Source organism: Hemitrygon akajei, chromosome 17 (assembly GCF_048418815.1).
Source record: "Hemitrygon akajei chromosome 17, sHemAka1.3, whole genome shotgun sequence".
Taxonomy (NCBI): Eukaryota; Metazoa; Chordata; class Chondrichthyes; order Myliobatiformes; family Dasyatidae; genus Hemitrygon; species Hemitrygon akajei.
Window position 1 is genome coordinate 54,268,354 of NC_133140.1, and position 27,711 is coordinate 54,296,064.

Sequence of the window (27,711 nt, forward strand, 5' to 3'; positions counted from 1 at the left end):
TCTATTAAATTACCTACACAAAGTGCTGGCTTTTCTATAGATTTTCTGACTTGCCTTCTCACCTTTTAGCATTCTTTCAAATTTGGTGTTGTCCACTGATCCATTGTATATACCATCTTCCAGCAAGCTCCAATGATAAGATAAAAGTATAGAATCTCATTGCAGTAAAACAGACCGTTCGGATTATCAAACCTGCACTGTACTTGGAAAGAGCCATTGCTCATCATCCCACAACCATCTCTTCCCTAGTAACCCAGCAAGTAATCTTCATATATTTTATGTCCAATTGTTTTTAAGCATCCCTTAAATTTAAGTCTCCCACCCTTTGGAGTTAAATGCTTTCCAAGTAACAGCAAATTCTGTTTAAAGAAATTGCATCTCATTTCCCCTGTGGTGTCAATTTTAATGCCAGTAGAATTAGTTTGTACCACTTACTAAAGCTGCTCATAGTTTTGACTTTAACGGTTTCTGAACTTGGATATGCTTAGATTGTTCTTCTAATTTCTCCACATATCAGAACACCCACATGCCAGTTATTTCTTTTAAACATCTTCTTAATCCCTTTACTGAGGATAGGGCTGGTACTTTGTAGGAGTTTGATACTGATCCGTTGCAAAGGGTAACTTCAGACTTATCACCATGGTGAAGCTGTGAGCATGGACAGCTCACCACTGGCAGGAAATTCTGGGCTCATGTGTACTTGGTTTTAATAGTCCTACATGTGAAAATAATTCAGACTTTTGTTTAGTTATTATTCTTATGATTACTTTAAATTAATAATCTCTACCTATTTACTGCTCAATAAAATTATTTCTTACCAAAAAACTTAATTTTGATGTGTCATATTACTGCATTAATATATACTATTAACACATTATCTTTTAATTCTTAGTTAAATTGTATGTATTTCAGCTTCTTATTTCTAACTGCAACATGAATTCTCTGTAGCATTCTACCGCCTTCTATATGCCCCTATATCTCTTCCAAATTAGAGTACATGTAAACGACTCTCTATGCTCCAAGTATAGATAAGTTATTATTATATGCAACCTTGCTGTGTATTTCTGAAAAGAGGGTAGAGAAATATTTGGGTGAGGTCAGGAGTTGAGAATGAAGGGCAGAGGACCATTGGAAAAGACGGGTTGGGGCTTTGCTTTTCAGTTCAGGAAAGGAAACAGGACTGAGCACAGAATGAAGGGGTTGATGGAATGTAAGGGTTGAGAGGAGGGATTTTGAGGCAAGATCAGGAGCTGAAGAGAAAGAAATAGAGACTGGGAGACTCTAGGGTGAGAAGGGTTAGGGGAGGTTGTGGCAGGGAGGAGGCAGTAAGCAAAGACATCCATGCCAAGGCCCACCTGGCTGTGCATTCAATCCCCTACAACAGTGTCTGCCACTGAAGGAAGATCTTGCTCTGTAGCATTGACAAGGTAGCTAGTGTTTTATTGTTACTTCATGTTTAAAGAAATCGCACCTTTGTGATTTGCGCACCTTTGTGATTTGCACACCTTAGCACAAATTTTGGGACATGAAACATCAGGGCTGTTGTGAACAACTCCAACAGGACAGGTCTGAACAGCATTCAGCTCTCACACACAAAATGCTGGAGGAACTCAGCAAGCCAGACAGCATTGATGGGAAAAAAAGTACAGTCAATGTACTTTTTTACAGCATTTTGTGTGTATTGCTCAGATTTCCAGCATCTGCAGATTTTCTTTTGTTTGTGAGCATTCAGCTATAATGGTCTGGGAACTCAGATGCTTTGAGCTACCATCCGAAGGTCATGACATCAATGTCAAAGGACCAGGCAATGGCTACACCTTCTGAAAGGGAAAGCTGGAAGAGAAATACCATCTTCATGAAGGTCAAGAATGACCTAATCTGGCATCTCAGTAACCTCCCCTGGTATAGGTGTACTTCTCATGACTTTCCAGCTTCCTCTGCATTGAGCCAGCACTTCTCAGTCATCGCTGCTTTTACTTTTGGAAGTTACAGGTGAAGCCAAGAAAGATTTCTACTCTAACCTTGGAGGAAAAAAAAACTGACCCACATTGCAGAGGCAGGCACTGTTCTTTCTGGATGACCTTAATGCCAGGCCAGAAGTGATGCAATCCTCAGACAAGAGATGTGTAGGGAAAGTTAATTATACTGGTGCTTTCCTCCTGGTGGAATGTTTGCAGGATAGGTTTGTCATAAACAACACTATTTTGCCCCGTAGATGTGCACAACCTCATGGTAATACTCTTACACCGGAAACTAGAACCTGTCGGATTTTATCATAATCTGAAATGAGACCACAAAGATGGTCATGTCATCTGCACGATAATGGTTATAAGTAACTATTGGACTGACTTGCATCTATCTCCTCTGTTAATGTAACCAACATGATCTAAACAAAAGCATTGCCTCAAGAAAGTCAGCATTGAAGCCCCCAATATAAAAATGCCCTATTTAGTTGCTCATGAGAACCCGACTATTGTCAACAATCAGGAGCCACAGAATATCCCCAGTGTCTGGACTGTGCTGAAGCCCATCATAATTCTTACTTATGAAAAGACTCTTAGTTTCCCTACCCGGAAACACTAGGACTGGTTTAATGAGAATGATTAGGAGATTCAGGAGCTAATAAACCTTCTTCGCTTAGAAACTCAACTATGCCCGAAGGGAAGCAGTTTCACAGGCAATTGAAAGCCAAAGTCCAACCAGAAAACTGACCAAAGCAAGGATAGAATAAATAAAGGTGGTCCAGCTGTTGTTTGAGGGATTTACAAAATTGAGGGGCATGGACAGGGTGCTTTCTCCATAGCTGAGTTTTTTTTTAAAAAAAGGGAGAGAGCAAGCACAAAAAGTTTAGAGGGGATCTGAGAAAAGATTTTAACACCTGGAGTGTGGTTAGATTCTTAGATGTGCTGTCTGTGTGGGTGATGGAATGTATACACTCATAACATAACATCTAAGTAGTATCCAGGCAAGCACTTGAATCTCCCAGACATGACAAGTTATGGACTAGTAAATCGGAGTAGTATAGATAAGTATTTGGCTTCTGTTCTGTGCTGTATGACTGTAGGATCCCTGCCCTTAGTTTTCTGTTCCCTAGTTGATCACATGGCTGCATTACCTTCAAAATTACGGTATGTTCTTTCATTTTCTAACAAGTCTTGATTAATTTAAATTTCCTTTACATTCCTATTAATTTTATGATCTGTGATTTCTCTTTATTCTTGCTATCCAGACTTTAAATGACTGCATTGTTAATTTATTTTCATACATATCTAGAAGTACGTATCACATAGACTAAGTTTGCTATTATGTTTCCTATGACAATAATGACTAAGTTTCCTATGACAACTAAAGAGGTGGAAGTACTGGCGCTTTTAAGAAATTTAAAAGTGGATAAATCTCCGGGTCCTGACCGGATATTCCCCAGGACCTTGAGGGAAGTTTGTGTAGAGATAGCAGGAGCTCTGACGGAGATCTTTCAGATGTCATTAGAAACGGGGATTGTGCCGGAGGATTGGCGTATTGCTCATGTGGTTCCATTGTTTAAAAAGGGTTCTAGAAGTAAGCCTGGCAATTATAGACCTGTCAGTTTGACATCAGTGGTGGGTAAATTAATGGAAAGTATTCTTAGAGATAGTATTTATAATTATCTGGATAGACAGGATCTGATTAGGAGTAGCCAGCATGGATTTGTGCGTGGAAGGTCATGTTTGACAAACCTTATTGAATTTTTTGAAGTAGTTACGAGGAATGTTGACGAGGGTAAGGCAGTGGATGTAGTCTATATGGACTTCAGCAAGGCCTTTGACAAAGTTCCACATGGAAGATTAGTTAAGAAGGTTCAGTCGTTAGGTATTAATGCTGGAGTAATAAAATGGATTCAACAGTGGCTAGATGGGAGATGCCAGAGAGTAGTGGTGGATAATTGTTTATCGGGATGGAGGCCGGTGACTAGCGGGGTGCCTCAGGGATCTGTTTTGGGCCCAATGTTGTTTGTAATATACATAAATGATCTGGATGATGGGGTGGTAAATTGGATTAGTAAGTATGCTGATGATACTAAGGTAGGAGGTGTTGTGGATAATGAGGTGGGTTTTCAAAGCTTGCAGGGAGATTTATGCCGGTTAGAAGAATGGGCTGAACGTTGGCAGATGGAGTTTAATGCTGAGAAGTGTGAGGTTCTACATTTTGGCAGGAATAATCCAAATAGAACATACAGGGTAAATGGTAGGGCATTGAGGAATGCAGTGGAACAGAGAGATCTAGGAATAACAGTGCATAGTTCCCTGAAGGTGGAGTCTCATGTAGATAGGGTGGTGAAGAAGGCTTTTGGAACGCTGGCCTTTATAAATCAGAGCATTGAGTACAGAAGTTGGGATGTAATGTTAAAATTGTACAAGGCATTGGTAAGGCCAAATTTGGAATATTGTGTACAGTTCTGGTCACCGAATTATAGGAAAGATATCAATAAATTAGAGAGAGTGCAGAGACGATTTACTAGGATGTTACCTGGGTTTCAGCACTTAAGTTACAGAGAAAGGTTGAACAAGTTAGGTCTCTATTCATTGGAGCGTAGAAGGTTGAGGGGGGATTTGATCGAGGTATTTAAAATGTTGAGAGGGATAGATAGAGTTGACGTGAATAGGCTGTTTCCATTGAGAGTAGGGGAGATTCAAACGAGAGGACATGATTTGAGAGTTAGGGGGCAAAAGTTTAAGGGAAACACGAGGGGGTATTTCTTTACTCAGAGAGTGATAGCTGTGTGGAATGAGCTTCCTGTAGAAGTAGTAGAGGCCAGTTCAGTTGTGTCATTTAAGGTAAAATTGGATAGGTATATGGATAGGAAAGGAGTGGAGGGTTATGGGCTGAGTGCGGGTAGGTGGGACTAGGTGAGATTAAGAGTTCGGCACGGACTAGGAGGGCCGGAATGGCCTGTTTCCGTGCTGTGATTGTTATATGGTTATATGGTTATATGTTATATGGTAGTGAACTACAGGGTATAAGTTCTATTAAGTTAAGGAGCCTCTTTTATTCTTTGTTTAGGTCAATGAAAGGGAAGCTTGGGTATTTTAAGTGCACTGTACATTTATAGCTGTAAGCTCTTCAGAAGTTCGGGTTCTTTTCTTATGGTATCACCAGTATTGCAATTAAACTTTAACATTAAAACAATTTTCTATTTTGCATTGCATTGCGAATGACTACCAGCATAATTATATTTTTTAATCATGTTTGGAAAGTTATAAGTTATACAACATTGAAATGGTCTGTTTGGTCCTTCTTGTCCATGCCAACCAAGGTGCCTTGCTGAGCTAGTCCTATTTGCCTCCCTCGAAACCGGGGGTAGCAAATCCTTTTGAGAACATATGCACAAGTTAGCAATAATTCTCTAAAAAATTTTCACATGTCATAGTAATTTTGAGCAGAGATTATCATTGATTAATGATTTATTAACAATAATTATGGGCCTTTTAAAAGGAAAAAGGATGATTTTTGTTGCTTATTTACATGTATTCATTGTTTTACTATTAATAAAAGCATAATGATTGAAATAAATGAAGCATTTTAGAAAACCTTTTCAGAAATTAATATTTATCTTTTAAAGAGACATTTGAAAAATAACATTCCTAAATATATTATTGTACATCATATATAACATAAGAAATGTGAATATGAGATCATGTTTTGTTACATATTCGTAAAAGACCAATGAAAGGAAAATAAACTTTGAAGTGAGAGCAAACACGAGGAAATCTGCAGATGCTGGAAATTCAGACAACAACACACACAAAATGCTGGTGGAACGCAGCAGGTCAGGCAGCATCTATAGGGAGAAGTGCTGTCGACGTTTCGGGCCGAGACCCTTCGTCAGGACTTTGAAGTGAGACTTTTGTTGCGCACAAACCAGCATTAGATATTTCTGGTGGAAAAAATCTCACTGCTGTCGGCTTGTAAAAAACCATTTACTGCTTCATTTGGCAGTAAAGGTGATCATTGTGTGTTTTTTTTATTATGGGTGGAGTTTAAAGAATCGAGGGTGCCATGTGCCAAAGCATGCTGTGTGCCCAGCAGCATTTTTGCACATGCCATAGGCTTGCCATCTCTGCTCTCTTTCTTAGCAATTAATCTATCCAAATATTTTTTTAAACATTCGAATTGTACCGTATTGCACTTGCAAATTAAGTGACTACTGAGGTTGAAAACTTTCACAATCATTGTATGTATAGATGGCATCTCAGAGCTTTAACTGAGCATTTGGAGAAGGTTCCACATTTAAGCTGAATGTTATGTTTGCTGAGATTCACTGAATCTAATTAGTGCCAAGTTTGTAGTAATTAAGTTAGTAATTAATCTTATGCAAGATTAAAGTAACCAGATCAGCATGAATACTCCAAAATTAAGCATTTCAGCACCTCATATATATAATAACAGATATGTTTAATTACATTTTTTTGCTTAATCTTTAGGGATTTTGATGCTAAATTATACCTATGTGAAGAAGCCTTTGGCCTCCTGCCTCATGATACCTTCCAAAGACTTTTGAACACATTGATTTTACCTTCATATCTTTTAGTTTTGGTTATTACAATGATCATCGCTCTAATTGTTGCTATTCGGAATCTCAGGTATGTTAAAAATGTCAGTAGTTAAAATGAGGGTGATTAGAGGAGGATGATTTTTGAGCTGTACTGACAATTTGCTAGATTTGCATAAGTTTAAATTTAGTTTTAAGTGGATGCATTGTCATGGGGTCAAATAGAATCTTTGATCAGATTCTATCACAGAGTGATCATTTGTCAAATCTACTTTTGAATATTTGTTATGGTTTGTGCCTGAGGTCAGAGCTGTTAATTTGTATGGAAATGTGTTAATTGGCTGCTGTAATTCATCCCAACTCTGGTTGGTTGCAGAGGAATTAGCGAGCATTTATGTGAGAGAGAATAAAGTTACAGTGAGGACTGCTCCTGATGGGAATGGTTTGAGAATCAATATAGACTTAAGGGCCTGAACTGCTTCCTTCTGTGTTGTAAGAAAGTATTAGATATTGGAAGCATGAGAAAGAAAACCAGATTCTTTTCAAAGTCTATTTATATATATATTTTGGGCAAAACAATGAAATCATTTAAATGTAAAACACTACCAATGCTCAAAGTCTCAAATGGAACAAAGGAAAAATGCTGGAAATACTTGTCAGGTTGGGCAGCATTTGTGAAAGAGAAACGGAGTTATTGTGGGATGGAAGGTTATCAAACTGAAATGTTAACTCTGTTTCTCTCGCCACAGATGCTGCCTGACCTGCTGAATATTTGTAGTTTTTTTTTTGTTTCATATCAAAATTTTAAAGCTGTTTGTTTTCATTTTATAAAAACCTAGTGAAATGTAGGAGTATTTGATGGAGGGAACAGATAATACAGTAAGGCCTTGGAAAATAAAAACATTGGTGACATTGGATCTGGGTGCAAAGAATGAAGGAAGGAGGGGGTAAATAAAGTAGCTGACAGTATGTACAAACAATTAAAACTATTTCTAAAGCTAAATTTAAACAACTGATGAATCTAAAACATGAACTCAGAAATGTGCAGTGAATTATTTCTCCTGGAACATGTGAATTTTGAGCAACAGATGGTGACTTGAAAAAATAAGTTTATCCTAGATGAAACCAATTCACTTTGTGCAGACTTAAACTTGAGAAGAAATAGAGTAATCTTTAAACATTAGAGAGGAGGATGTGTTGTTTTCTTTTGAGAATCTAAGAGAGATTTTTACAGGTGGGGACAAGATGTAGGGGGAAAAGAAAGGGACCACCTGGGAGATGAGGAAAAGCAATAAAAATGTAATAATATTAGTATCCATAATTTTATGGCTATACCCTAGGCTTTCAGCAAGGAAAACTAGGGCTTTGGGAAATAATTTTAAATAAAGGTTGACAGCTGAACAGACAACTGAGATCAGGCGAATTCACGTTGTGTGATGAGGTGAAAATCTGATTTTTTTATTTTTGCATCATCCCTAAACAACAAAGGGATTCATTGGGAAATTGCTTAATTGCAGATGAATTAATAAATCTCCTATTCCGCTTGAATTTCAGAGCAGGTGCCAACCTGCCTCAGCTATCTTCTATTATCACCAAATTCAAGTGATTATTTTCCCTCCTATCTCTTGAGCCTTCTGAGTGAGGTTCCAGTCCTGTGTTGACCAGCAGGAACTGCTGTATACATATTTTCATAGCTCAATATCTTTTTATATTGATAATAGTGTCAAATCAATATGTTGTTAACTGTATCAGGGGTTAAAAAAAGAACTGAGTTTCCATAAGTTGACTTTAAACTTTTGTGAGTTGGACATTTGCACTTCTCTAATCCAGAAACACAGATCTCATACAGTTGGTGTCCAAGGACCCTCGAGTCTCATTGCACCTCCTTCTTTCCAAATCAATACCAGTGGCAATGGGATAAAAAATTTTACTTCAGGGGATGTTGGATAGATTTTTGAAATAAATTTGTTGGACTGAACAGTCTTTTTCAATCCTTTGGTTTACCATTTTTCTGCACTTATCTATTTCATTCATTGCTGTGGTGAGCTTTATGGAGTATTTATATTATACCACATTGTGTTCAGCTACTTTGCACTTCATTGATATATGCTGAACAAATCTTTTGATTTTTAATATGAAGATATTGTCAAATTACAATGAATTATCAATATTTTGAAAACTTCAAATTAGAATGCTTAATAAAAAAACTTCACTTGTAGGTATAATTATTTATTTTTCTCTCTCTCCAACTGCAGTAGCTGTTCCAATCTATTCCAGAGTTCAACCGTTAAAGACGAGAACATGACACTGCTCAGACCAGACATGGCGTACAATCTAATACATAATGTGTTATTTGGTCTGCTGGCTTTGAGTACAATGAGGTAATCCATTGCACTACTAACTCCATTGAGCTTCCACAAAGAATTTGCTGAAAGTTAATATACTACACATAAACTATTAGAACACTTGTTGAGAAAATGTATTTTTTTAAATTGGCTTGATCCTTCAGTCCAAGCATAAATGCAATCCCAAATTAAAATAATATGTCCTAGATTTTGTAATATAACTGGAAGATGAGTCCATTACATTTATTAAATTTCATGTGTTATTGTGTGGCCATTAGATTCACATCCTTCACCTATCATCTGATTGTGGACATCAGTTTTTCACATTACCAAAGTCAACTTGGTTTCAGTTTGCAGATACTGACTTTAATATGTGTTCTGTCATATTATCTTCTCCTGTCCTATTTATTATTGTCTACTTTCATTCTTTCAGGTTTTACATAATATTGGAATCTTTAAAAAGTATTTCATGTTTCTTTTCTGTCACTTTTCACTCTTCATTAATTAGTTTTTCCCCAATTCTCCTCTTACCTTCAGAATAAACATTGATCATACCTACTCTATTTCCTTGGCCGTCCTGGTCCTCTTACTTTTTTAATCCTTCATTCTGATTACTCAGTTATCAAAATTATTGTCTTGATATGCTGATATCATTTTTCACTACCAGAATTTCATTGTCAAAATAAAAGTTTAAATAAAAACAATTTATGCAAGAGTAACTACAACAAAGAGGCAACATTGTATTAAGTTTTTTTTTTAATTTTTAATCCTGAATTGCTAACAATCTTCTAATCTGATAAATAATTCATTATTGTACATAATTTTGAGGCAAAATTCTATTGAGTTCATAATATCCATTTCAAAATGTACTTCCATGATAAATTAAATAGATTTTGATTTACACAATAATGTATAGATCTTTTAGTCCATTTTTTTTGCCTCTTCCAGGATGAAATATTTGTGGACATCCCATATGTGTATTTTTACATCAGCAGCAATTTGCAGCAGTCATTTTTGGAATCTAACTCTCAAAGCACTTCGGCTTTTTTCTCCCCTGTGGGTTCGTATTACACTTTACTTTGCACACATTTCTCTTAAATTATTGTTGCAAGCATACACTCAGTGGCCACTTTATTATATACATCTATGCACCTTGTTAATACAAATATCGAATCGGCCAATAATGTGGCAGCAACTCAATGCATAAAAAGCGTGCAGGCATGTTCAAGAGGTTCACTTGTTGTTCAAACCAAACATCCGAATGGGGAAGAGATGCAATTAAATGACGTTTCCTCTGAAATGATTGGTGCCAGAAGGGGTGGTTTGAGTATCTCAGAAACTGCTGATTTTCTGGAATTTTCATATACAACATTCTCTGGAGTGAACAGAGAGTTGAGTCAAAATCAAAAAAAAATCCAGTAAGTGGTGATTCTGCAGTTACACCACTGCAGTGTTTGGGGGTAACACGAGGGGGAACTTCTTTACTCAGACAGTGGTAGCTGTGTGGAATGAGCTTCCAGTAGAAGTGGTAGAGGCAGGTTTGATTTTGTCAATTTAAAAAAAAATTGGATAGGTATATGGACAGGAAAGGAATGGAGGGTTATGGGCTGAGTGCAGGTATGTGGGACTAGGTGAGAATAAGCGTTCGGCACGGACTAGAAGGGCCGAGATGGCCTGTTTCCGTGCTGTAGTTGTTATATGGTTATGTAGTTCACCCAAAGTGATGCCAAGTATAGTCTCAATCTGTGATCTGAGTCCCAATGTATTTTAGCTACAGGTATAATGCTAATAATAATTGCTGCATCAGGATTTTAGATTGCATTATGTCAATATGTACATACAATCAAGATTATCCTAAATAGTTAATGTCTTTTATCTTAAATTATCTTCAGTGCATATCAAAACAATCATTCAAAGCAATCATTCTGCTTTTTGCATTTAAGTAGTATTACAGCTTACCACCAGGTGGCAGTACAATTTCAGGTGATCAGTTTCTTAAAAAAACATTCTGATTTTTCTGTGCCTAAGTAATGATGAAATAACAGTTTGTTTCACATTATGTCCATGATGTAGATAGCCCATTATTGTTTTAATTGTATTTTTCATATGAAATACAAAATTACCCCTATAGCAACTGCTATATGTTTAATATTTAATAATGTTAATATTGGAAAACTAATTTTACTTCGTTAAACAACTTAGCTATAAAACGCCTACCATTCTATATTATAATAAAACTACGGCCAACCACATAATTCGGTCCTTTGCAGTTTATCTAAATTGAAATTGTATATCAGAGGTTTTAAAAATGTACATAATTTCAATTAGGTTTGAATATAAAATTAGCTCCAATTAAGTTATTGTGAGATTGAAAATAAAACATCCCTGTACAGCAGTCTGACCCGTTGTGTGATGGATGAGATCAATGGAGTCCTTGGTGATACAAATATTCAAGTTTACTGAGACTTTAGCATTCAGTGCAGGTATGATGTTTGAATAAGAAAGCTTTTTATTAAAACTGCACAGTTGGAAATTTATTTCATGTTGGTCGGAAATCCTCATCGTGTTCAGAACTCAACATTATGTAGAATGATACTATTTGGGAAATCATTCAATTCATCATGTATGTGCTGAATCTTCAGTAAATACAATCCTGCTTTGCTGTTTTGATTAATGTAATAACATGTTAACTATTTTCCTTGAGTTATTAAAGCTGCATGGCATTCAGCTCAAACTTATGTATTATGCTCTGAAATATGTTTCGAATAAAGCCATTAATGTGGCCACACACGTGAGGTGTGGCATATTCTGTTTTAAAGCATGTAATGAATATGAAAGGAACAGCTTTAAAATGGGGGAAAATGTCTGTATTTCAGTTATTTAAGATTTGTTTCATTGTCCGTCACAAAATTATTGCGGTATCACATTTTGTCCAGTAATGTTACTTATTACTTTTTGATCCTTAATTTAAAAAGAATGCAGAAAAAATATTGATTAAGAATGAAATGTATTATTCTTTAATCATTAAAATATATAAAGGCAAATATAATGTAAAACTTTGTTTGAATGTCAAATAAATTTCAGCTTTGTATTTTAGCATTTTTGATGAGGATTCTATTTTAAATAGAGCTAGGAAAAGCTAATTATTCATCCTCTATGAAGGCCTATCAACACAGCATCCACCTATTCATGTAGAGAGTCACCAGTATTATTCATCTATTTATTTTGTAATATTACTTTTTATTTTTATAAGTGGTTCATGAGAATGGACTACCTTGTTTATTCTTGTTAGCTGCAAATTTTACTTGAATTCTTAAATTGAATGCATTTACACTGATGGAAATTAGAAACTAATGAATCTGTACTGATCCTTGAAATGCTACTTCTCAACATACTTACTTCAAAATGTGTCTGTTTAAAATGTTTCCATTTTTAATATTTAACATTAGTTTTGTACAGCCATGGGCTTAATTCATAGATTTTTCTGAAGACTCTGTCAGTGCCTCTTAGGAATCAAGCTTCATTAAGCTGTAAACTTGTCACGGTACAGTTGAATATCATGTCAGTTAAGAAGCCAACTAGATTCCTCTGTTGTGTTCTAGGTTACATTTAAATATAACAAATATTTCTGCTAGTAATCAGGACTGTCTCTTTAAACTACACTGCAATAGCTCCAGTGTTACTGCTTTTTTTTCCTTTGAACCATTTTAACTGGTACTAATATATATTTTGCGTTTGTTTTCACAGGTCCGTGTGGTGAGGTTTGCAGTTCCTATATCAATTTGTATTTATCTTTGTTATGAGGTAAGTCGTATTGTTTGAGTTATATATGGCATCTCTGAAAGTAGAAAGGTATCAAGTCCATATTGACCATAAAACAGTAAAGCACAAGAACAGGTCCTCTAGCCCGTGATGTCTGTGCCAACCATAATGTCAAATTAAACTAATCCTATCTGCCTGCATATATCCCTCCATTCTCTGTATGTTTCTGTGAATATCCAAATACCTCTTAAACACCACTGTTGTATCTACCCTCTTGGCTGTACCTTCCAGTTATCCTCAGATAACTCCTTTAAACATTTCTACCCTATCCCTTAAAGATATACCCTTTGGTACATTACGTTTCAACTCAACAAGAAGATTCTGATAGCTACCTCTCATAATTTTCTAAACTTTTATCATGTCTCCCTTCAGCCTTCATTTCTCCAGTAAAAACAATCCAAATTTAGTCCGGTCTCTCCTTATTGCTAATACTCTCTAATCCAGGCTGCATCCTGGTGAATGCTTTCTGCACCCTCTTCAATATGACTTTCAAACTGTGATGTTCAACATCCTGACCGATAAAGTTAGTAATGGTCTATGTAGCCCTTCTTATGTAGCTATGTAGCTGTCTTCTTATGTTGCCACTTCTACAGAGCTATGGACTTACACCCAAGATTCTTCTGTATATCAGTACTCCTAAGGGTCTTGCCATTTATATTACTATATACTTTCCATTTATATAGGACTTCAAAAGTGCAGCAGTCACACTTGCCCAGATTAAACATTTGCCACTTTTCCACCCATATCTCTGACTGATCTGTATCCTGCTGTATCCTTTGACAACTTTCACTTTCCACAACTCCACCAGTTTTTTGTATCATCTTTAAACTTACAATTATCCTGTCTACATTTTGTTCAAATCAATATATATCACAAACAAGAGGTCCTAGCACAGATCCCTGCAGAACATCACTGGACAAAGATACACCCCTCTACCATTACTCTATATCTTCCATGGCCAAGATCATTTGAGTCCAGTCTACCAAGTCCCAATGTATCTTAATCTTCTGGATCAATCTTGTAAGAGAGACCTTGTCTTATACTTTACTAAAGTCTATACAGTATTGCTTCTAAACAGTCAAAGATTAAAATAGAAGGGTACAAGAATAAAGCATAATTGTAGCATCAGGGTACTAATACTTTTTGAAAAAAACAATTTAGTCAAATGTTACAGATTTTTTTAAATGAAATTATATCCAGAGATGTTAAAGCCAGCAATGTTAATGGGCTTTCATTGTCATGGACTGAACATTTAAGCTCTTTCTGAAGACATAGGAAACATTACAATGAGAGAGAAAAATTTCAAGGGAAAGACCCACCGTCTGTGTTAAACTAAAAATGTTAAATGATACTATTGTTAAAGCAAAAGTATATAATTGCACAAAAATAGATGATTGTTCCAAATAATGGAGAGAATATGAATTAAACAACTAATAAGTAAAAGTTTAATCAGGAACAATTTAGATTTCAAGTTAAAGCTAGGCTGAAATGCAAAACATTTATTATAAATTTCTACAAAAGAGTTTTTAAACAATGAACGTTGGTGCTTTAAAAATAAGTGGTGAATTGCAGATGAAATGAACAGGTAGTTTGCATTGGACTTCATTATCGACGATCAGAATAACATTTAGCTGGCACCCACGCTTTCTGTTATAAATGCTAGTACTTTTCTCAGCTTTAAACTTAGAGTACAAACAAATAATAAATTATTCTCAGAATTGTTGTGCATTTCCTAGATAAACATGCATTAGATGGCATTTTCTTAATTGTATATCTCTGATTAAAGATATTTTGAAAATTCACTTCTGGTACTATATGTGTACTAAATCTTTTACTTGCTTTGGCCTTAGCAAATGGCAAATGGCTGCTGGGCCATTGAAACAATAGCCAGCAAAGAAATCTGGAGAATAAATTTTAGTGATTTATTCATCTTATCAAGGGATTACCACTCCTCATCCCTTCAGCATCCTTAATCCATTCACCCTGCTGGAAAATAGTATGCCAGAGATAGTGGAGTGTTTCCTTGGTTACCATTTCCAGTGTTTTCTGGCCGGCTTTAGACCATTGAAGGATGTTACTTCCGTGTTGGCTCTGCCAGCAGAGAGAGTGTGAATCTAGGGATAAGCGTACTTTCCCCACTCATTTGCCTGTGTTAAATGTGCTTTGTTGTGGACAACTCTGGTGGGAGTGATAGGTCCACAATGGATGCAAACTCTCTGGCTCTCCACTCGGCCTTGGATCACCTGGACAATAGCAATTCCTACATCAGACTGCTGTCTATTGACTACAGCTCAACATTCAACACAATCATAACCCTCAGTTATAATCAACAAGCTTCAAAACATGGGCTTCTGTACCCCCTTCTGCAACTGGATCCTTGACTTCCTCACCGGGAGACCACAGTCTGTGCAGATGGGAAATAACATCCTCTCCTTGCTGACAATCAAGGAACAAGGTAGATTAGCTGGTTGAATGGCGACACAGCAATAACTTTGCACTCAACTTCAGCAAGGTCAAGGATCTGATTGTGGACTTCGGGAATGGGAAGTCGAGGGAACACACTCCAGTCCTCATCGAGGTTTCAGCAGAGGATAGGGTTAGCAGCTTCAACTTCATGGCTGTTAGTATCTCTGAGGATCTATACTGGGCCTAACATATTGATGCAATTATAGGAAGGCGTGACAGTGGCTATATTTCATTAGAAGTTAGAGGAGACTTGGAGTGTCACCAAAGACACTCACAAATTTCTACAGATGCACCATGGAGAGCATTCTAAGTGGTTGCATCACCAACTGATAAAGAGGGGCCTCTGCACAGTTTTGGGAAAAGCTGTAGAAGCTTGTAAACTCTGGACATCCAGGACTTCTTCAAAAGGTGGTGCCTCAAAAAGGCAGCATCCATCATTAATGACCCCCATCACCCAGGACATGCCCTCTTCTCATTGCCACCATCAAAGTGGAAGTACAGGACCCTGAAGACGCACACTCAAACGTTTCAGGAACAGCTTCTTCCCCTTCACCATCAGATTTCTGAATGGTCAATGGACCCATGAAGACTACCTCAGTAGTTTTCTCCTCTCTTTTTGCACTACTTATTTAATTACATTTTCTTGTTATATATATTTACTGTAATTTATAGTTTTTTTATTATTATGTATTACAATGTACTGCTGCTACAAAACAACAAATTTCACAACATATGCCAGTGATATTAAACTTGATTTTGATACTTAGTTTTTCAGAAAGTGAAGTCATTACTTCATATTGAGGACACATTTTGTTGTGTACCAAGATAATTGTTATAAATTGTATCAGAACAAATCTGGAAGTTCGTGTTTGGCTATTATGAAATATAGCAAAAATAGTGTTTTAGTGATCTCACAGATGGTGATGGTCATTACTGATACTATTTGCATGTATAAATGGACGAGGAGGCTCCAAGGACATGCCCTACTTACTTATGTCAGGTTGTATCATGTGTGTGCTAGAAATAAGGTTGAAGCATCTGTTTTCATTTCATCTAGAAGTACTAAGTACCATCTCAGTTTCCTCCTTGTATTCCCACCCACATAGACGTCTTCAGCCAAGTTGATTCAAGCATAGATTAACAAGAAATAGTTGAGAGTACTTGTTACAGAAAAGGCTATTAAAATACAAGCTTGAAAGCTAACCGTACATTTAGCCAAGCTGTTCTAGTACAGTAATGCTCTGGAATTTGCCTGATAATGTGAAAGATTGTCCAGATATGTCATGTTCACAAAAAAAACAGGGCAAATGTCCATATAAAATGCTAGAGGAATTCAACTCAACAGGTCAGACAGCATCTATGGAGGGAAATAAACAGTTGATGTTTCAAGCTAAGACTCTTCATCTGAACTGCCTGCAGTATTTGCCAACCACAAAATGAAACCCATTTGGTCACCTAGGGTGCTCTATTAACACCTCTCAAACCCATTATCTCTACCAGCAAGAAAGAGTAAGATTTCATGTGCAGATAAGCACAATTACCTGCACGTTCCCCTCCAAGCTGCACAGCATCGTAACTTGGCAAGTTATTGCAATTGCTTTATTATCACTGGACCAAAGCCTGAAACTCCTGCTCAACAAGGCTTTAGATGATTTATCAGTAGAAGGACTGCAACAGTTTGAGTTTGTGAATTTGTTTACCTATTGTTTACCTGTTCTGGACTTTCTCTGTAGCTGTTAGATGTTATTCTGCATTCTATAATTGTTTTACCTTGTTTTATCAAAATGTATTGTGCTATGATTTGATCTGGATGAACACTATACAAGTCAAGCTTTTCACTCTGTCTTGGTAGTTGTGACAGTAATAAACCAATTCCAATGTTATGTCCTGTTAAAAAGAATAATAGAAAGGATAGAACCATTGGACTTGTTCATGTGTTTTTTCCCTTTATTTCTAGTTCTGGCCAAAGTTAATGGCTGAACTGTCAGATTTAAGGGAATTTTATGACCCTGATACTGTTGAATTAATGAACTGGATCAAGTAAGTTAAACTACTTTCACGTAAAATTTACATTGAAATTTTACTAAATTTCTTGTCCCTAACAGATTGAAATGTGTTTTTAATTTTGAATGGCACGTTCATTGGTGTGACTGCAGCAAATTAGGACAGCAGTTCCTGGAATTCCATTTAGGACACTGAAAGAAGTTGTACAACCAATGCGATATACAGCTTTAGATGCATCTGTGAGGATTTTTCCACAGTATAGGAACATAATATGGATATCAGAAATAGAGATTTCTTATCAACTGAGTTTGAAAGTTTTTTTTTGTGAGATGGGGAAGTTTCTATATTACACAAGAAGGCAGAAAAGAATACGCAGGGTAACAGATTTACCAAGTACGTTGAAGACTATTAAATGGGTACACATTTAGAAAAAAGCTCATTTATTCAAGACAGTTGAAAAAGCTCATAAAATCCTTATTTCTGTCCACTTTATTAGATTTTTAGCTGGAAAAGCTTTGAAGAAATAATGGATAGAATTTCAAAAGATATTTGATGAGCTAACTCTGGTAAATTAAATGCACTATATTAGAGGTAACATAGCAGCAACCTGTAGCAATTCAGATAATGATGTATAAAGAGAATATTGGACAGGCAAATGTAAAACAAAATCTTGTTATTAAGGAATTAATGTATAAAAAGGGCACAATTTCAAAATGTTCCATCTTTTTTGAATATTCCTGTCAAAAATATTGAACAACAAAGCAACAAGCATTTCACCTTTTACTGCATTACTAATTTTAATTTATTTATCTTTCTTTCACCACTTCCCTCTACAAGATTAAAAACTTCTAAAGATGCAGTGTTTGCTGGAAGTATGCAGTTACTGGCAGGAATCAAACTGTGTACTGGAAGAACGATAACCAATCACCCTCATTATGAAGATAAGAAGTTAAGGGATAGAACTAAACAGGTAGGACACCAGTAAATTAAACAATTCTTTCATTGTCAGAGGATTAGTTCCTGGAGTGAGATGTGTTTTCTTAATTTGAATCTATCTTTTGACTTCTATTACATTTGGAAAAAAAAGTAGGCTGATATTCAAATGTTGCAATTCTGTGAATAAAAAAAGTTACCTGATTTTAACTATATTGCTGCTTGCAGCAACTAGTTGTGTGTATATTTCTTAATTTACAACAGTGATTACATATATTCTGACTGGGCTTTGTTGGATAAAGAAGCATTTTGGGTTACCGTAAGATTGTAGAAGACGCTATGTAAATGTATCTTTTAATCTACCTTTCCCAGCAACAGTGGTTTTGGAACAGCACGAGTGGCTCTGGTAATATACCAAGAACACAAATGCGTAATTGGTATTCTTTAGTCCTTAATAATGTATAGTGGTTAAGTCCTTACTTCCTTACGTAGGAGGAACTGTATGTTGCATGCATTTATCTAGAAGAGTCAAAAAGCCTTTTTATGCATTTAGTATTGATATTATTTGTTTTATCTTTCCCTGAAGATCTACCAGATTTATTCCAAACGTTCTCCTGAAGAAGTATACAGAATCCTGCGATTGTATGGAACAAACTATATTGTACTTGAGGACAGTATCTGTTATGAAAGAAGACATAGAAGAGGCTGTCGTTTGAGAGACTTGATTGATATAGCAAATGGTCATGTAAGAAAGAATTTTTTTCTTCAATCATTTGGTGCATTTTATGAAAAAATAATTATTTTATATATAGGCTTTGACTTTAAAATAGTAGCTGACAAGGTTTAAGATTCAATGATCAACTTTATGATGGTCATGATGAAGTTGTTTTCTGCTTTTGGGGTTTTGAGTCTAAAGTTTACAAGGAGCAATTGTAATTTAATGTGTGGTTTGAAAACAAAAGAGATTGTAGATGCTGTAATCTGCGATAAAGACCAGATTGCTGAAAGAACTCAATGGGTCCAGCAACATCTGTGTAGAGAATAGGTGTCGATTGACATTTCAGGTTAATTCCCTGCATCAGGACCGAGAGAGGAAGAAAGATTGCCTTGCCAGTACATAGTAGTATTAGAGAATGATGGTAGATATGGTGATGCCAGAAAGTTTGTGAACCCTGTAGAATTTTCTCTTATTTCTGCATAAATATGAACTAAAATGTGATCAGATCTTCACATAGGTCCTAAAACTAGATAAAGCAAACCCAATTAAATAAATAATACAAAGAAATAATAATTTGTTCATTTATTTATTAAGAAAAATGATCTAATATTACATGTATTGATCGTAAAAATTATGTGAACCTTTGCTTTCAGTAACTGGTGTGACTCCCTTGTACAGCAGTAACTTCAACCAAACATTTCGGGTAACTGTTGATCAGTCCTGAACATCGGCTTGGATGAATTTTGGGCAATTCCTCCTTACAAAACTGCTTCAACTCTGTGATGTTGGCAGGCTTCCTTCAGGTCCTTCCACAACATTTCTATAGGATTAAGTCAGGACTTTCTCTCGGCCATTCTAAAACAAGAATTTTCTTTTTAAACAATTCTGTTGTTGATTTACTCCTGTCTTTTGGATAATTGTCTTGTTCCATTATTCAACTTCTGTTAAGCTTCAGGTGATGGACTGCTACCCTGACATTCTCCTGTAAAACGCCTTGATACAATTTTGAATTAATTGTTCCCTCAGTGGTTGCAAGCTGCCCAAGCCTTGAGGCAGCAAAGCAGTCCTAAACTATGATGCTCCTTCCACCATGCTTCACAGATGTGATGAGGTTTTGGTGTTGGTGTACAGTGCCCTTTTTCCTCCAAACACAGCAATGTTCATTTCTGCCAAAAAGTTCAGCTTTTGTGTAATGTGCTGTAAGATTTCACTGCTAACGTAGTAGTCTCTCTGTAATGTTTCACTGCTAAGATAATGGTTTCTCTATAGCAGCAATGTTTGGGTTATGACTAGAGATAACGGGGGCTTTGGTATGTATGCTAGCCAATGAGAAGCATGTTCTTCTTTCCCGTGAGTCTGGGAGCAGGGATTTCACGGACTTTTGTCGGCGAAAGATGAAGAGAGAAGACGTGAGAGGAGAGAGTTAGTAGGCTGCCGTATGGAGTGAACTAGGAGCGAAGGTTGGAAGGTCAGCGACACTCAGAGGAGGTCAATGGGAGACGAAGGGACATATCTGTGAGCTGCAACGTGCACATTAGACTGTTTAGTTAAAAGGGGCCCTTTTTCTTTTTTAAACAACACACACAAATTGCTGGTGGAACACAGCAGGCCAGGCAGCATCTATAAGGAGAAGCACTCGAAGGGTCTCGGCCCGAAACGTCGACAGTGCTTCTCCTTATAGATGCTGCCTGGCCTGCTGTATTCCACCAGCATTTTGTGTGTGTTGTTTGAATTTCCAGCAGATTTCCTCGTGTTTGCTCTTTTTCTTTTTTATTTCTTTTACTAACCTTATAGTCAGATTGGGATTTATAAAGTTCAGTCATTTAATTGCATTTGGTGTATTGTCTGAAATTTTGTGTTCGGATTTGTAACTGGGCAGCACATCACACAGCATCCACACAAATGAGATTTCTCAGTTTGGCTGGCCCAGAGGCTGTCTTACCCTAGATAAACTCATGCTGGCTGAACCTAAGGGTTACATTTGTTTCATCTGTCTTCAGAACAGATGAGAAGCATTGTAGAACATGCAGGTGTTCTTTTGCAAACTTGAGTCGTACAGCAATGTTTTTTTTTGAGAGCAGTGGTTTCCTCCATGGCATCGTTCCAGGAACACTATTCTTGTTCAGTATTTTTCTTACAGTGGACACATGAACAGAGAATTTAGCAAGTTCTAGAGATTTCTGCAGGTCTTTTTCTGTTATCCTTGGGTTCTTTTTCACCTCCTTCAACAATGCACGTTGTGCTCTTGGTGTGATCTTCACAGGATTCCCACTCCTATGGAGAGTAGCAATAGTACTGAGTTTCCCCCATTTGTAGAGAATTTCTCTGATTGTGGACTGATGAACACTCAGATCTTTAGAAATGCTGTTGTAGCCTTTTCCAGCTTCGTGCATCGCTACAATTCTTGTAAGGTTCTCGGAAAGTTGTTTTGATCAAGGCATTGTGCACATAAACAGATCTTTCTTGAGAAGAGCAGGCTCTGTCAGTAATGTAACTTTGTGTGTCTTTTTTATAGGACAGGACATCTCTACAACCTACACCTCCAATCTCATCTTATTGATTGGAACACCTGACTCCAGATAGCTTTTGTAGAAGGCATTACCCCTGAGGTTCACATACTTTTTCCAACAAATACATGTAATATTGGATCATTTTTCTCTCTAAATAAAAAAATAAGTTTTTTGCATTATTTATTTAATTGGGTTCTTTTTTGGGTTTTAGGACTTGCGTGAAGATCTGATCACATTTTAGGTAATTTTTATGCAGAAATGGAGAAAATTGTATCTGGTTCATAACCTTTCTAGCACCACTGTAGGGAGAGGATCATGGACAGAATGGGGACAGGGATGGGAAAGGTGGACAAAAAGAGAAGAAGATTAGATGAGTAACTGGAATAGTTGGGTAACCTTTCCTCTCCTTGTCAGTCTGTTACATTGTCTTCACCCAGAGTGTTGACTTGCGCCTTTTGCCTCCAAAAATATGGCATAACCTACTGACCCATTCCAGCACTGTGCTTTTTGATGCTGGAAGTATTTGCATCTAATATACCGGTATTTAACATTTCTTTAATTATTATCCCTACCATTTCCAGTAATTCAGTTGTCATATTGTCATCAGTTATAGAACTGACTACTTTGATACTAAAAGTTAAGAAATATTCGGTTATAATCCAGATGACCTGAAAATTATTTATACCAAGTGGTTTTCAGTAATCCATTCGTTCATTTACTTATCAAAACAATATTAGGTCACTTACAGTTTTGCTCCCATTGTACTGAACTTTTGTACCATTTTTAAGAAAGAAAGTTGTACAACCAAAATCCAAAAATCACACACCTACTGAAATTACAAAGAGTAACAGAAGTCAGTTGCATGATGTGTGTGTTCGAGTTTGCCATGTGGAGAGAGGTGGAGTGCACTGGAATGATAGCTGAGAAGATTCTTCAGGGTGTTTGAGGCTTCCACATCAGCATGAGAGACTCTTGAAAGTGTTTAGGATTGATTGTGTGGCTTCCACCATCAAAGATGTTGTGTAGCATTAAATTAGGTGAAATTCTAATATCAGGATTGACTATGTCTATTTAATATTGACTACATGCACATTAACATGATTTGGAGTCTCACCAGTAGGTAATAATTCGGATTGGAACAACTTATTTTGAGCACTCAATGCATTTATTCTGAAGCCTTTAATGTTTTTTCTATTGCAAAAATAATAACCTTGTAACTAGAGATAAAAATCAAAATCCTCTATTTTTCAGGTGATGGACGGTCCTGGAGAAAATGATCCGGATTTAGAGACTTCTCCTCATCCACGCTTCTGTGATGAAATCAAATCTAATGCACCTCTGTATTCTTCCTATTTCACTCGTGTATTTAAAAACAAAACTTTTCATGTCTACAAGCTAAAGAAAAAGAAGGCCCAACCTTAGTGGAAGTAAAATTTTGTAACTTTTCAATATTACATAGCAGATGATAGATACTGGTTTTGACAAAGGTAAAGCAAAGTCAAATTTATATAAGAATCTAACCTTGTATCTGAGGTTGTAAGCTCTGTTCCTTCAGAGAATTGCAATTAATGCTTATTGATTCCTATTTCGGTACAAAATGTAATATTCAATATCAGTGAAACCTTTTGCTTGAAGTAGTTCTCTGTTGCATTTATTTATATTTCACTTACTATATTGGAGCAAGAATTTTACTCGACACTGTTTCTCATTTGTATTATATTCCATAAATTGTTATTTATTTGCAAGGCACTATTGCAGAATTTCTGTTACTCAAAAGTGTTAGCATCATCTTCATGCATTTATTTGAATTCTTAGATATTCTTAACAGCATTAATTTTTAATAGCTTTTCTCTACACATTCATGCATGAAGGGATCACTTAGATTGTTACTACATTATTTTTTACATTTATTCCTGTAGATGAAGTTGAGGATTTAGTTACTGATAATGTTTAGTAGATTATTTATAGTGTAAATTATGAAAAATTGTACTTAAGTAGTAACGAATGATTAAATTTGTTGGTTGGTAATGAACTGTAAAAAGTTTTATTATACTGTTGCTCCTCAGTTATATTTTGAATATTTTAAAGTTATTAAACATTCTCACTGATAACTAGCAAAATCAAGCTCAAGACCTTTGATTCATACTAGTTCACAGCAAGGATCTTATGCATTACTTACATTCCGAACTGATATTGGTCAAAAAGTGATAATAAAATTAAGCACTGTGTTTTTATTTAGGATGAATGTAAAATCGTACAGAATTTTCTGCAATAGAATTTTGTAATACAGTAATTGTAATCTTTGACAAAGGTTATTGCATGTATGAAAAACTGATTTGTCACATGTTTGATGTTCTAGACAATACCAGGTAATTTTCTCCTTTCTTTGACAGTAACCTTCAGTCATCCCTTCTAACTAATCGTTTAACCCCTGGTCCATTGTTTCAGCAGAGTAGACTACAGTCTTAAACTGTTGGTATTGTATCTGTTTTCACACCAGATAAGAGCCATACTGAAGGATAAGAGCAATTTTGTTCATATTGTTCTACACTAATTTTTCTGAAGTTACACATATGTCACACAATTACTTAGGTTATTCTATCAGTTTTAAGCTCTTTGTATGAAAAATGCTAACAATTTAACTTTTTATTAAATGACAATTATTAAGAGAACTAATTGAGTTTCAGCACTGATACTTGAATTTAACAATGTCATTATGATCAACTACGGAATACTGTACTCTATGAATGTTGCTTGTTTTAATCACATTGTATATCAAATATGAATTTTGAAATAGAAACTCTGACTTTAGTAAATTCAAACCACAGCATTGTTTCATGCAAACTTTTAAGAAATTATAAATACATTCTAATAGATGTTCTTTGTCACAAAATGTATATCTTTGGTTATAAATGCCTTGGACAATTATCTAAAAAGGGAAGTGTAAAGATGAGTCAATGTTTAAACTTATAAATTCTGTGATCTCTTTAAAACAAATGTTTGGGAATCTTTCATATTGTGTTCACAGTGTTTAATCTCATAGCTGCAAAATATAAATGGACTGAGAAATTAGTTTTCTTTTTAAGTCTTTTATACTAAGGAATATAATGTATTAATAGTATTCACTCAGTGGCCACTTCATTAGGTACACCTGTATACCTGCTCCTTAATGCTAATATCTAATCAGCCAATCGTGGCAGCAGTTCAATATATAAAAAGCATGCATATATGGTCAAGAGGTTCAGTTGTGATTCAGACCAAACATCAGAATGGGAACGAAATGTGATCTAAGCAGCTTTGACTGTAGAATGATTGTTGGTGCCAGATGGGATGGTTTGAATATCTCAGAAACTGTTGATCTTCTGGGATTTTCACGCACAACAGTTTCAGAAAATGGTGTGAAAAACAAAAAGAAAACATCCAGTCAGTGGCATTTCTGTGGGCAAAATGCCTTGTTAATGAGAGAGGTCAGAGGAGAATGGCCAGACTGGTTCAAGCCAACATGAAGGCAACAGTAACTCAAATAACCACGTTTTGCAACAGTGGTTTGCAGAAGAATAACTTTGAATGCACAACACATCGAATCTTGAATTGTATGGGTCACAACAGCAGAAGACCATGAACATACACTCTGACTACTTTATTAGATATAGCAGGTACATAATAAAGTGGCCGCATAATGTACTAATCCATTGAAGGTTTCCCACATCCTTACCAGCTTGCTCTTGTGCCACATTCAGACTGCTGTTGTGATGTACCCTTCAGCCGTAAGGAAATGCTTATCCTGAATGAGTGGGACAAGGGAAGAGATGGGGAGGGGAGCAGAAATTAGCTTGTCCTAATGTGAGGAAGAGCAAAGTAAAGCATTTAGATTAACTTAATGGACTAAATCTGCTATAGAAATCAGTACTTATTTAAAGTTGAAACCAAACAAACTGATCCTTGTTGGGCATTATCTCATCTTTGGCAAAAGCAGAATACAGAAAGTTCTGCAGCTGGTGTATGAAGGGGGAAGAAGCGTCTAATATTTCAGTGACAAATGAGTTTTCCATACAATGCTGTATCCTTAAAGGCCCAGTTGTTACTGTTAGTAGACAGCATTTACTAATGCATTAAAGAGGAGAGAGAGGCATTACATTTTTGAACTGCAATAGTTGAAAGATACCACTTAAAAAAAGCAGTATTTGTATTAATAAGCAACATAGGTAGAGCTGATAAGCTTCCACAGAATTACCACCAGTCTTGCTATGACATCATGATAATTGAGATTTATAATTTATACATAGGATTGCAGATTTATCAAATAGTTTGCACTCTACTGCATAAAAGCAGTAAATACACACTCCTCTGGCATTGAAATAGTTTGTTTTGCAGAAAAAGACATTATTTGAACATTGTTTTTGCCTGAAATAGTTGGATTGAGACAGGAGAAACATCTTAATCATTAAATTTTCAATTTAAAATTCTAGTATTACTATTCTTTATAATTGGAACAACTTTTTTAATCTTTTGTCCTCTACCTCTACTCTTTTTCTTCATTTGCTTCCATAAGACTTTTTTGCGGCACCTTTTAACAATTTGCTTAAGATTTCCAGCATAGAGACCGGAGTGTAAAAAGTGCCCTGTATGATTGCAGTGGGCCTGCTGCTAGGAACTTCAGTGGTGCCTAACATGCAAAGTCAATACGGTATTGGGATGGGCCCAGTCAGTGTGGCAGAAGTGGAGTGAATGGCTGTGACCTTGTTTGGGGGAGCGATAAGTGGTGGGAGTGTTGGTCAAGACTTGAGAATCAGGTAATGAAATTGAAAGCTGCAGTGTGGGGTGGTGAGTGAGCAAGGACCTGTCTTACTGGATACACTGGTCTGCCCATTAACAGTTTACACACACAGAAATCCTGGGCCCAGAATAACAGGGATATTCCATCTAGTTCTATCTATCCCACTCTTAACCCTTCTGCAATTTAACTTATTAATGTTTACTTAGTTCCTCTTTCCACATATGATGCCTGACTGCTTAATGTTTCTAGCATTTTCTGTTCTTTCAGATTTTTATTTATGTCTTGCACAGTAGTACAACTAGTACTCAGCTTAAACAGCCCAGGTTCAATCGCGAACTCCAGTGCTGTCATGTGGCGTTTGCATATTCTCCTGAATATGTGTGTTTACTCTGGCTTCCTCCTACTTCTCAGAGGTGTTCACATCGTTTATTAGCCTCTGTAAATTGCCTCGAGTGGTGGGATCTGAAGGAATGTGGTTGGAATGAAATGGGATTAGTGTGGTTTTTTTTTCATTTTCAGTGCAGAAGAATCATTTTGTATGCTGTTTGATTCTGACTCTAAGCTGGAGTGTGCTGCCCTCTGGTGCGAAGGCTCAAGCTGTTTCTTGATTAATTTTGAAGTGAATTGAGATGGTGTTGGAAACTTTGTTCAGCTTCATGAAACATCTTTGCAATTCTGTATTGTGATCCATCAGAAAGACAGTTTGAAAATATACTTTTTGAAAGTAAAAAGGACATTCGCCCAGAAGACCTAAAATTTACGCAGGATTTTGGTGAGAATCATTTTCTTTTATATATGTTTTATTGACACCTACAAAACTTGATTTGCTTTAGATTTTGTCTTGTAATTATTGTTTACAAATACTGTCTATTTATTTACAGTATCCTATCCTGTCCTCTGCCACTCCTTCCTTATGTTTTATTTCTGACTTCAATGATGTTTTGTATATGTAACTCCATTGGAGAAGAAGTGCTACCTCAGCTCATCAAGCTTTCCTGTATCAACGCCGACAACCTATAGCTCTCTCTGATACCTTCTCCGACTACCCTAGTTTCTTTTAATAAACCACAGATTTCCTGCTGCCCTCACCACCACTCAGCTCTAACTATCAATTATCAATTTTAATCTCTGTTTATTAATTAGATGGCTCAGTTTAGATGGCTTAGATAGCATTGAGTAAGAAAGTTATGGATTCAGATCCCATTCTACTGGCCTGGAATCTAGGGTTCCAAAGGATTTAAGTGCAGTGAGGAGGAGGACAGGGGAAAGTGGTAGTGAGGTAAATCAGTCATGAATTTTTGGAATTTCAGAGCATGCATATTTTGAATTATTACATTGCTAGTAAAACCTACATCTCTAATTCTTACTGAAGCAATATTCCGAGAAGCACTCAGATGCAGAAAGTTTGATCATAACACCTGTAAGCCACAGTTTGAACTGACCGTTCAGCAAAGACTACAGGACTGCAGTGATTGAAAGAAGTGATTTTTTGTGGAAGGTGTCTCCAGTTGGTAAATGGATTGGGTTGCTGTCTATACTACATTAGATTTTACTGTTCCTACAATCTTGGCTGGTAATTTAAAAATTAAAGAAGCAGAACTGGTCAA

At 36.2% G+C, this 27,711-nt stretch overlaps 1 protein-coding gene across 1 annotated transcript in view; it reads left to right on the forward strand.

Annotated features, from left to right (window-relative positions):
• Window positions 1-24,399, forward strand: part of dpy19l3 (dpy-19 like C-mannosyltransferase 3) — a 58,309-nt gene extending 33,910 nt beyond the window's left edge. The window contains exons 12-19 of the mRNA XM_073070137.1: window positions 6,462-6,620; window positions 8,785-8,910; window positions 9,823-9,934; window positions 12,622-12,678; window positions 17,120-17,202; window positions 18,004-18,136; window positions 18,686-18,844; window positions 22,579-24,399. Of these exons, the coding sequence (XP_072926238.1) occupies window positions 6,462-6,620; window positions 8,785-8,910; window positions 9,823-9,934; window positions 12,622-12,678; window positions 17,120-17,202; window positions 18,004-18,136; window positions 18,686-18,844; window positions 22,579-22,749 (1,000 nt within the window). The 3' untranslated portion in view covers window positions 22,750-24,399. The remainder of the gene's footprint in view (window positions 1-6,461; window positions 6,621-8,784; window positions 8,911-9,822; window positions 9,935-12,621; window positions 12,679-17,119; window positions 17,203-18,003; window positions 18,137-18,685; window positions 18,845-22,578) is intronic.
• Window positions 24,400-27,711: the final 3,312 nt, after the last annotated feature.